The following is a 12,243-nucleotide window of genomic DNA, read 5'->3' as shown; positions in this document are numbered from 1 at the left end:
TATGTGCAATATTATTAGACGAGGCTTTTATACTAACCGGAAGAACTCACCAATAAAAACCCGGAAGTGAACGCGTCGTGTCATAACGGACCAATGAAACGGCAGTGAATGTTATTGTCGCAAAGAAGCGCCGAACAGCGGACGGTCTGAAGAACGCTTTATGAAATATACACAGCAGTTATTTATTTATTTTGTTGAAAGCGCTTAAGTTAACATTTCCATTTAGTCATTGTTGAGGATGCCGTATGCCAACCAGCCGACAGTGAAAATCACAGAGCTGACGGACGAAAATGTGAAGTTTGTAATCGAGAACACGGACCTGGCGTGAGTGCTGAGACAACTAGCCGACCTGCTAGTAACCGCTAGCATCATAATCAAATATGAAGCCCTTTCCTTTTGATCTTCCTAAATCACATTGTATTTTGGTGTAACAGTGTAAAATATCCGAACTGTCCCAAAATGTCCCAAAAGCTGCACTCCAGAATGCTGAGCGGGGAGAAATGCTTGATTCTGATTGGTCAGAAGGTGTTGATGTATTTTCTAGAACAGCAGCTCTGAAAGTAGTTCCGGCTACACTGGAAATCCAGTAACAGTTTACACAGACGCTCTACATTAACAGAGTTACGAAGTTTTCTGTAAGGAGATGTTTATTTAGCGATTTATGGAAAGATTCTCTACTTCCAGTGCTTTCTAACAGTCTGAATTAGAGCTATTGCTTTAAGTTTTCTGATTTGGGAAAGACTTCAGGACAGACGGCTTTGTGCTTTCCAGGGAATAAAAGAAAGATGAGTGAGGGAAGGACTGTTTATAGCTGCTGTAATGTAAGTGATAACAGGGACTGACTAGTGGATATTTCATGGACATTTCCACAACACTAAATGTAGCTCTAAACGGATAAATTTTATGGTGTGATGTTCTTTAATTATGTAAAAAATTGTACTCGTCGTCATATTGCTGTGGTATAAGAGCAAGTTTGTGGTGGTAATCTTGACTCCTCTTCACACCACGCAGTTATTGATTCATTTCCAAAAACAGCAGCCTACAAGTCTTTTATTCTTTACATTGTGTTACTCGTTACATGTGTAATGTTTTATGAGGTGATGTTATTGTCAGTACTTCCCTCCCTGGGTTTTTGTTCCCATTATATGAAGAGGTTTGTTTCTCTTTTGTTAATAAAAGCTGCTTGTTTTTAAATACAGGGTTGCCAACTCCATTAGGCGAGTGTTTATGTCTGAGGTTCCAACCATCGGTGAGTGTCTTTACATCACATTACATTAGTCCAGACACAATAACATGATGGAAAATAGGCACGCTCTGTATCTAACATGTTTAACCAGAGCACGTAATCCCTTTTCTGTTTTGTAGCAATCGACTGGGTTCAGATCGACGCCAATTCTTCAGTTCTCCATGACGAGTTCATCGCGCACAGAGTGGGTGCGTGTCTGCGTTTTGGTTCATTGCAGAGGCGTTTCTTCATCCTGGTGCTTTTGTCACAATTGCGGGCACGTGTTTGTGTACGAGACGTGATGATGTTATGATGTGTTTGTTTCCGTAGGGCTCATACCGCTGACCAGCGATGACATTGTAGACAAAATGCAGTACTCAAGGGTGAGTTTATTGGGATTTACTTGATAATTAGATGTGGTTAGAAAAGCCTTTCCAACATTTCATGCAAATCCAGGATGTAATAATAGTAGATGTAGTAAGAATTTAAGTGTAATACACAAAGTATCCAGAGAAACAGGATGTTTCTCACAAAAATCTTTATCAGCTGTGCAACGTTGCTACTGTATAGACATTTGTTTGTGTAAACAAAAGTTTACACAAACTCATACTTTATTTTTATAATCCCCCCTCCCCCCACATTTTAGAATAATAATAAAGTCATCAAAACTCTGGATTAACACAAATGGAACTATGGGAATTATGTTGTGATAAAAAATAAATCAAATAAATAAAAATGATTTAATATTTCAGCTTCTTCAAAGTAGACGCCCTTTTTGCGTAGAATTTCCAGAAATGTATTCTTGGCATTTTCTCAACCGATTTCTTGAGGAATTTCCCTGCGATGCTTTTTAAACAGTATTAGAGTTCACACCTATGCTGGACACTTATTGGCTGCTTTTTGGAATATTTCCCTCTAAGTCATCCGTTGAAAAAAAGATTTTATTTGTAAGTAAAATGTTAGTTTTCTAATGAAAGAAATGAACATGTTGGCACAATGATATTTTTGTCTACAACACTGATTTCAAAGATTTAATCATACACCTTCAGATAAAAAGGTTTTTAAGAGCATGAGAAACATTTCAGTCGAGTGCCTCCAAACTTTTGACAGGTAGTGTGATTGTAGTGCAAATTTTATACATCATGGACATTGTTTCTTAAACCTCTGTTAGGACTGCACGTGCGATGATTTCTGTCCAGAGTGCTCAGTCGAACTCACACTGGACGTGAGATGCACAGAAGATCAGACGCGTCATGTGACTTCACGAGATCTGCTGTCTAATAACCCTCGAGTTATCCCTGTGAGTCACACTAACCTGAACAAACCTCAGTTTTTTCCCCCATCATACACACTCTCATAGTCTTTTTTTTTTTTTTTTTTTTTTTATTTCTTCGTCCATCACAAGGGTTCTTTTTTTTCTTTTATTTAAATGTTTTAAAATTTTTGCACAAACAAAAAGCCAATTCCTTCTTCTGTCGTTCTTCAGGTGACGTCCAGAAGTCGAGATAGCGACCCCAATGACTACGTAGAGCAGGATGGTGAGAGTCTCTTGATTCGCTCTTCTGCAGCTAAGGCTCGCATCAGTTTTCTTCATTTTCTCACACCTTAATTTAGAGACTCTGTATAGATAAAATAAAAAGCACACAGTTTTACTCTTGCACCGATTTATTCGGCGGACCAGCTGAGCTGCCTTTAGTTTTGCACTGGAGCTACGAGGTTAATGAGGCGTGTCTGGATCATCATGTAAACAGTGCTGAGCTCAAGCAGACTTGTTTATGTGACGTGAGACACTATCTTTAAAATTGTGCCCAAGGATTTCACAGAGCAGTAATCCGTCATAGTTACTAGTAGATATTGGAACCTACTTATTAATGGCTTTATGCTGCTGCAAAATAAAGAGCTTGTTTAATAATAAAGTCATTTGGATATGTACAGGATCAGTTAAAAATTTGCACACTAATGCATCTAATTCAGCACCTTTGAGTCTGTCTTGGCTTGACCTTTGAACCCTCTGTCCTGTTCTCCTCTTGATTTCAGACATCCTGCTGGTGAAGCTCCGAAAGGGTCAGGAGCTCCGACTCCGAGCGTACGCCAAGAAGGGCTTCGGCAAGGAACACGCCAAGTGGAACCCGACAGCAGGGGTGGCCTTCGAGTATGACCCAGATAACGCGCTGAGACACACAGTGTACCCCCGTCCTGAAGAATGGTATGTGCCATTTTTTTGAAGTTACAGCTTTACCTCTGAAGACTGAAGACTTACCACTTATGACTCCTTCTGAAAAGGCAAACCATATAAAAAATGACAAAGAAAATGTTTTAAAATGCATTCATGTGGCGCATCTGTCATACAAGTTCCTGTGTAAGCTGTTACTATAGAAATGATAATGTATTAGAACGAGGACGTTAATATAAACAGGTGATTTTTGCCTCATAGCTGGAACTACTTTCAGAGCTGCTGTTCTAGAAAATTAATCAACACCTTCTGACCAATCACATTTGAGGAATCCAATAGCACTGTGATATAAAGACGAATGAACACACTCATTTGCATTTTTTTTTTTTTTATCTCAGGCCTAAGAGCGAGTACTCCGAGCTCGAGGAGGAAGAAGTCCAAGCTCCATACGACCCAAACGGCAAACCAGAGCGGTAAGTGACGCCATGTGGTACATAATGTTACAATAGATACATCCCTCTGAAATCACACATTCATTCTTTCTGAAAAAGAAGTGTTTTAATTAGTATTTATCAAAAACTACACTATATTGCTAAAATGTTTGTGGACACCTGACCATCACACCCATATGTGCTTCTTCCTCAAACTGTTGGCACAAAGTTGGAAGCACACAATTGTATAGAATATCTTAGTACGCTGTAGCCTTACAGTTTCGTTTCACTGGAATTAAGAGGCCCAAACCTGTTCCAGCATGGCAATGACCCTGTGTACAAAGCGAGCTCCATGAAGACATGGTATGTCAAGATTGGAGTGGAAGAACTCGAGTGTCCTGCACAGAGCCTTGACATCAACCCCATTGAACACCTGGAACGCTGACTGCACTGCAGGCCTCCTCACCCAACATCACTGCCTGACCTCCTTAATGCTCTTGTAGATGAATGAACATAAATCCACACCACCATGCTGCAACATCTAGTGGAAAACATTCCCAAAAGACTGGAGGTTATTGTAACAGCAAAGGTGGATTAAATCTGGCATTGGATGTTCAACAAGCACATACGAGTGTGATGGTCAGGTGTCCACAAACTTTTGGCCATATAGTTAGTGTGTTTTTTAAAATGGAGATTAATCCAGGTATGATATGTATTATATAAGTGTAACTATAAACTGATAAAAAGCAAGATGTGTGGTTTTTTATGAAACAAAAGATCACGTAGTAACGAGCTGTACTCTACATGACGTGAGCGTAACTTGTGTTGGTGCTTCGCAGGTTTTACTATAACGTCGAGTCGTGCGGTTCTCTCCGGCCCGAGACGATCGTGATGTCTGCGCTCGCCGTGCTCAAGAAGAAGCTGAGCGACCTGCAGACGCAGCTGAGCCACGAGATCCAGAGTGATGTCCTCACCATCAATTGAGCAGAGTTAGGAGAAAGTCTGATTGCAGCGTGGTGTCAAGTGCAGAGAGAGAGAGATTGAGTTGTGGAGAGATGTACAGCAGGAAGTGGGTTTATATATATTTTTTACTTGTTGGATGTGGGTGTTGCGGAGCTCTTACTAATGAATCCATTAATAAATAAGTCTTGATAATTGCAAAACTGGATTTTGATTTGAATTATATCCACTACCTTTGAAGGGGGGGGGGGTGGTTGCTTAGTGGGCAAGGGTTTGATGTTGAGCAAAATGTTGTAGGTACTGTTGGGCCTTGAGTGAGACTTTTCATCAATAACTGCTCAGCTGAGAGCTTAGCATGCTTTCACGCTTTTTTTTCCTGCTTCTCCAGAAATAGTGCCAACTAACAACACACTTCCCAGTCCTAGCTAGTGTCAGCTGTCCTATTTTACTGTCTGGATTAGATTTTCATTATCAGTAATAATGGTGATGAGATTTTATTCCTTTGCTATAGCTTTAGAGGCAGAAAATCAAGAGAATTTGAGCTGCTTGTGTGACAGCTACAGTTAACGAGATGTCACATTGAATGCTCCAAAAATAAACGTTATTTTTTTGATACATTATCTCTCCAAAAGTTTGTGGACACCTGACCATCACACTCGTATGTGCTTGTTGAACATCCTATGCCAGATTTTGTCCATCTTTGCTGTTATAATAGCCTCCACTCTTCTGAGAAGGTTTTCCACTAGATCTTGGAGCGTGGCTGTAGGGACTTGTGTTCATTCAGCTACAAGAGCATTAGTGAGGTCAGGAACTGATGTTCGGTGAGGAGGCCTGGGGTACAGTCGGTGTTCCAATTCATCCCAAAGGTGTTCAGTGGGGTTGAAATCAGGGCTGTCAAGTTCTTCCACTCCAACCTTGGCAAGCCATGTGTTCATGGAGCTCATACAAAGACATTCTATACAATAGTATACTTCCAACTTTGTGCCAACAGTTTGGGGAAGAGCCACATATGAGTAGTCAAGTGTCCAAATACTTTTGGACATGTGTGTACTACAACTTTGAATTATGGCAATGAAATATTTTTGACGCAGCGTGCTGTAAATCTCATTCAATCTGTAGCAAAACGTATTATTCATGACGTCTCAGTGCTTTTGCTATGTACTTTTTCTCTTTCTAAAATGAAGCCTCTCCGCAGTCCCTGGATAATCACTCGCCAAATCCTTACATGTGAATGTAAAAAGAACAGCAGAGGGCAGCAGAGAACAACACGAGTTCAGTTTCGATCAAAATCAACCAAACAGCTTCAATTGCGCAAAAACCTCAACTCCAGAAAAATAAAACGACTTCTGGTCATCTTCTTATCGGCGCTTTAAATCCAACGGCATCCAATGTCACTGAATGGGTTTACTGACCGCCACAACTTGCACCACTTCAAACACACATTCACATCTGTTACTAATCATTTTGTATATTTATTTCTTTTATATATATAAAAAATGGAGAGTATAGAGGAAAAGTTTGCCCTCGTCAACTTCTCTTTTTCATCCTAATCATTTAGACTAAAATAAATTAAATGACCTCGGTCAACGCTTCTTTGCATATAATCAAATAAGGAGTAATGTCCAAATGTAATAGGGTTAGACGTCTTAGACGCATCACTACTTTGTGTCAGATAAAACGTTATACGCATGATTTATATGGTCGTAATTCTGTCTGGGGAGAAATAACGTTCACGTTAATAAGCTGCACAGGTGAGTTTTAACGTGTCACGCTGTGTAAGTCACGATGTGTGCGATTTCTCTTTTGTAAATTATTCACACCACACAAATCTCACACCACACAAATCTAAATTTTAACTTCATCTTTTAATTACATGATCTAAAAGAAGCAAGTGACAGCCATTAGCTCAATATTTAAATATTTTCTATTTCACTGAGACCTATATATAAATTCTTGATTGATTGAAATAGCATTGATATACTGTACGTGGAATACTGGCAAAAATCAAAACAAAACAAAACAAAACAAAAAAAACCCAAACAGTTTCCCTTAAGAGTGTGTATTGCTTCTTAACCGATATCACATCAATTTTTGGCACACCACAAGTCAGTTAAATGTCATAAAAATCTCAAATATTTCTATAAATCTTTAAAATACTGTGCTGTTTTTTTTTTCTCCTAAAATAAGCTATATAGAGATGATCGATAACTCTAACTCCTCTAAGGTAGAGATAAGCAAGCATGTTGCTTTTTCACTGCACACTTACACCGTTGTGTGTTTAACCATCCTCTGTTCCCCTCCCTCAGTTCACACATAAACACAGGACACACAATTTAAAAGATGAAATGCATGACGCTGCTGGAAATACAAAGATCTTAATAACAATCATTTCTAACTCGTCTCAGCAGCGTATGTGATAGGTTTGGGTGACTGAAACAAAGCATATGATTAATGCTTTGATTGGGATGAAACCTAAGATCAGATCGAATTCGGCGATCCAATACTGACCAACTCCGCACAGAAACGAGGAGCTGATTGGATATATCGGACATTTTTTCTCCTTGAATAAGAAAAATACATTTATCGTTCATATTTAAAGCAAAACTCCACCCTGATACACTTATACGTTATATGAGAATGGTGCTAGTTTGTTGGTTGGTGCTGTATTTTCATTATTCCTGTGAGAAGATAGCAGCTCCCCGTGGATGATGTCACAGGGGGACAACTGCGCACTTTAAATCTCAACCATAAGTGATAACAGTCAGGTTTTCCAGTTTGCTCTTAAAAACAAAAGAGCATGAGCTTATTTTCTTCCTCGCCATTTTCTAGCGAAATCCAGCAAAAAAAATAATGTTGGCATGACCGTTGGACTCAAAGTTCCAGAATGCAATGCAGCTATATGACGCAGTTAGTGACCTATGAGAAGATGAGCATGATGGCATTAATGGTGGTATTAACATGAAAGTTTGAACAGAGTGTATAGATGAGGAGGTGAGAGAGCTGGACAGACTGAAGGACTAAAGTGCTGCCGCATCGCTCTCTTTAGGTAGAGATAAAGCAAGGGCTGAATCCCACTGCACCACCAATGACACAGGAACATTAACTAAAGTGAAAACAGAACAACACGTCAATGAAACATGAACTTGGATGTCATGTTAATTATAAAGATTAATATGCAAGTTATACAGGGTGGAGTTTTCCTTTAAGTAGCTATACTGGTTTTTGCTGGCAAAACAAAATATTATATTACATCCATCATGCACTGTGAAAATTCATCAAAACTTTTGATATGATTTTACAATTGCAATACTGCCCAACGCTCGTCAACGTTCGAGGTTCTATGCTACTTCTAGAGAGCCAACACTGAGATTATGATAAAGGTCCATAAAGAGCAACTCCAGCGTTTTGATGGTTTGTTTAAAACATCATCTATGTCACCAACTGATGTTGTCCCTGATGTGAGGAGGGCATCAATTCCTGTCCAACATCCACGCTACGCTCGTTCTATATACTGCAGTAATGCATGTTGTGAAGAATGTGATGGTCCAGTACAGACAATCCACGGGCTCCAATGAATGAACGCATGAGTCGTGGGCAGTGTGAATAGAAACGCTTGACCTGCACTAGAGGTGTGTGTGTGTGTGTGTGTGGACTGTTTTATTTTAATGCCGCTCCCAATTCTGACCAATCCCGCCTTCTCCTGCACTTATTTCTCTTTGTACAGTAGGGTCCAAAAGTCTGAAACCACATTGAAAAATCAGTTACATACATTATATTTGATATTTGATCCGATCGATGTCATCTCGGGGAGATTTCCATTGCCGCTGTCGCCTTTGACTTGTAAAACTGTTTTGTGACAATGTTCATTGTTAAAAGTGCTATAGAAATAAATACAATTGAATATTTTGAACAAAATTCGTAGAATTTTTCAAACAAAGAATGTAATATCTTGAATATTCATGATTCTGTACTATTTCTAGGTCACTAGGTCATGCAAATCTGTTACTGACCATGTTAACTCCTTTTGTACACAAGATTTTTTGTCTTATCCCTTCCACTGAAGACACTGTGATGGGTTTGAGCTAACATGGATTGAAAACTGTTTCTAACATTCTTGCTGATGATATCATTTTTGTATTCATTTACAAAATAGAAGCATTTTTTTTACTAGAAGTCTAAGACTTTCTGACCCCACTGTACGTGTTGGTGTACAACCGTCCACATCTGAACCCTCCACGATCTGCTGCTAATGAGCATAGCTTTTGTTTGTCCTGCGAGGATCATGTCTGACTGCTCGCTCCCGATGCTGAACTTTGGTTGATGTCAAATGTGTTACAAAAGGAATTTCACACTACTATACGCTACACTCAATTGCCAAGCGGTCTTCCGGCTTCTGCACATGGCTTTCAGGAAGAAAAAAAAATGAAACTACGGTTAAACCACTGAAACAAAACAAAAGTGTGGGATTGTCGAGCATGTTTGTGTCTCATCGATCAGCACAAATATATGTTTTGACAGCGTGGGAATGAATAAGCCTAGCTCCCTGGATAAGCTGACGTCACACACCTTGACTCCAAGGCCAATGCCTGGAACAATAAAATAAGAAATAACAGAGCTTAAGAAGGGTTTTTTTTTCATGAAAGTCACTGGAGTTGCTCTTTAACCCTTTAAATGCTCTGCTTTTTTTTCTTAGATCAGATTCTGCCTCACTTTGAATCTGCCAAATGAATAAATGTAAGCAACAATCAAGCTAATCTTCCCCACCATGGCAAAAAACAGGTCATGATTATCCCAAAACACAAATGAAAGAACAAAGCAGCACTGCAGGGATGAGTAATCTGTAAACCGTACAACTGGAAAGGGAAAAAAACAAACAAACAAAAAAAAAACGTTTCAGTGCAGTTACAGATTTGCCTAAAGCAACATATTGGGAAAAAAAAAAAAAGACTCACTCTCTTGCATTCAAATCACAAAGCAACTATAAAATATCTATTCCTGCTTTGCAGTTTGAGACAGTATATGTACGACAGTGTTGCCTGCAGTAGACAGACACATTCTGGTCATTGGATCAAGTGTACACTCATATCTAACAGCTGTGTGCTGAAATATCAAGGGTGTTTCTCTAAAGGCATCTCTTCAAATTGTTCAAGCATAATACTCTAAACCTTATATAAACATCTCTGCTCTCCTAATCCATTTTAATCAAGTACTCGTCAGTCGTTGTAATGGCAACATAAGAAAAACAGCTGGAAGATGGTATAAAAATAGTGGAGGAAATAGCAGTCTAGTCTAGTAGGACTTCAGGAACTAAACCAAATGGCAGGAAAGCAGTCAAACCTCACAATGTGGAAGACACGCAATATCAGTAGATATTATACTTCAGAAAGACTTGAGTGATTTTGACCCATTCAGACAAATACCTTATGCTTTACTGCAATCAAAGACAAAAAGATGGAAAACCATCATGCCAACACACACACACACACACACACACACACACACACACACGTGCACACAGAGAGAGAGAAGTGACCCTTCATGCTTCTGGTGAAGATGCTAGGGTCGTGAACATGTGAACTGAGGGACAGCATGACACCAAATGCGCTCATCTTAAAAATCCATGTATATCCTGGTCAAATATGTAGAAGGAAGAAGAAAAAAAAAAGCATGACTTTTTCAGACAATACACAGATGATCCTTCCCTTTTTGCTGAAGAAATATTCTCTGGATAATTGTCTTAGCAAAGATAGAAAATGGAAGGCCAGCTCTGCTGGTTCTTCAGTTCATTCACACGAGGCCTGAGTCCATAAAACCCAAAAACAGCAATGAGCGCTAGTGTGTGTGTGGACTGTACAGTGTGTTTGGCTTGTCGCGGCCCATCACCGGCTGGAACTTTCACGTACAAAGAGCTTTATGCTTTGCGCACATCTTTAACACCTTGTCAGAACCTTTTCTTCAGGACATGAGTGCTCCCTAGAAATCTTTTCCAGCTGATGAGGGGGGGGGGGGGAACCAAGGTATTAAAATAAGCAAAAAACCCCAAAAATGAGCGAGGAACAAATGAAGCTCAAGAACAAAAGAAAGCTTGTGCTGTCCCAGTCTCATCTGTCAAGCAGCAGCTTGAGGGCACGCTCGATGTTCATGCGATGACCGACGCGCGTCACTCCCAGGTCAATTAGGTCCTGTTTCTGCAGGCTGGGCAGGTGTGTGCCCTCTATGTCGTTCTCCAGGAAGGCGTCTCTGTGCTCTGCCAGGTTGAGGCTTTCCAGCCAGTCAGCCACGTCCTGTTTGGTCCACGAAAGCACCGCCTTGGAGGCGAATGGTTTGCCAGAGGCGGCCTGGAGGAACGAGAGTGGCGAAGGTGAGCGACTTCGGCCCTGTACAGAGGACGTGGTGCTCACCGCGGGTAGAGAGGAGGATGATGAGGAGCAGCTCAGAATTGGAGGAGGAGATGTGATGCCTGGGCTCGAGGGATGACGATGGTGATGCAAGCTCTCAGCCTGTCGGCATGGCGACGGCGCAGGCACGTTCGGGCCGGGCTGATTGGTGAAGGACATGCTGGGGTTCGGCTGGGTTCCTGAGATGAGGGACACACCGTCCTGATTTCTAAAGAAAAATAGGGAGAGGAACAAAAACGGGAAGAATTGAATCCAGAAAAATAAGTCAATGAAGGTTTTGTGGTCATCAGTTAACTGAAATGGTTAGTAATAAGTCAAGGTGATTGGACTTGTATTGCAGTCTTCAAGACGTTTCTCTCCTCATCAGGGAGGATTCATTAGGTCATCATTAGTTCACAGTTGAGGAAGGGCCTGAAAAGAGTGGACAAACATCTCCAAGTACAAGACCAGTCACCCTGACTTGTAAGTCAGATAGAAACAAAGGAAGAGAAAGATAGCAAACATTTAATTTTTTGCACCTGGAAAAAGGCACATAAAAACAAAGTTTGCCTAACTTCGGTGAACCATATAATCGAAAGCAAAACTTGCTCAAAACCTTTCATTGTTAATCTTTACAAATTTTACAATCACTGAAGGATGAACAAATCAAAATAGCTAGTTCGATATTAGTACTGTGTAAACAGGGCATTTTGGGTCAGTTCTTTGGTCTGTAAATAACCACAGATTTCCATAGTAAATGAGGCTCAGGCTTAAAAAAAAAGGTCTACAGTGGGAGGAGGCAGCAGTGTGTCTTCTTTAAGGAAGTGTGCCCAATATAGGCACACAATCCAGACTACTAATATACACAGATCAAGCTGCACTGCTAAGAAAACAAACTGCATAATCATGCGACTGGAAACACGTTCACCTTTGTCATCACTAGCAATAGATGACATTTTTCTAGTTTGGGTAAGGGGCTCTTGAAAACCCTCATGGGGACAGTTTATGTGATATAATGACTGAATAATGAATGGGTCGTGTTCCAAATCAGGCAAATACGCATACACATGCACAAGC

At 40.3% G+C, this 12,243-nt stretch overlaps 2 protein-coding genes across 2 annotated transcripts in view; one reads left to right on the top strand and one right to left on the bottom strand.

Moving 5' to 3' along the window:
• The first annotated feature begins 5 nt into the window (after nt 1–5).
• polr2c (RNA polymerase II subunit C) lies at nt 6–4,992 on the top strand. The gene is made up of 9 exons (XM_053631320.1): nt 6–324; nt 1,200–1,249; nt 1,366–1,434; nt 1,556–1,608; nt 2,397–2,525; nt 2,712–2,763; nt 3,263–3,431; nt 3,797–3,871; nt 4,669–4,992. The coding sequence occupies exons 1-9, from the start codon at nt 239–241 to the stop codon at nt 4,811–4,813; spliced, it is 828 nt and encodes a 275-aa protein (XP_053487295.1). The 5' UTR covers nt 6–238; the 3' UTR covers nt 4,814–4,992.
• Nucleotides 4,993–10,831: 5,839 nt separating this feature from the next.
• The window catches only part of LOC128611635 (SH3 and multiple ankyrin repeat domains protein 2-like), a 42,438-nt gene continuing 41,026 nt past the window's right edge, over nt 10,832–12,243 (bottom strand). Inside the window, exon 10 of the mRNA XM_053631309.1 lies at nt 10,832–11,395. Coding sequence (XP_053487284.1) covers nt 10,891–11,395 — 505 coding nt within the window. The 3' untranslated portion in view covers nt 10,832–10,890. The remainder of the gene's footprint in view (nt 11,396–12,243) is intronic.

Source organism: Ictalurus furcatus, chromosome 8, assembly GCF_023375685.1.
Source record: "Ictalurus furcatus strain D&B chromosome 8, Billie_1.0, whole genome shotgun sequence".
Classification (NCBI taxonomy): Eukaryota; Metazoa; Chordata; class Actinopteri; order Siluriformes; family Ictaluridae; genus Ictalurus; species Ictalurus furcatus.
This window is presented reverse-complemented; position numbering and strand designations above follow the sequence as displayed.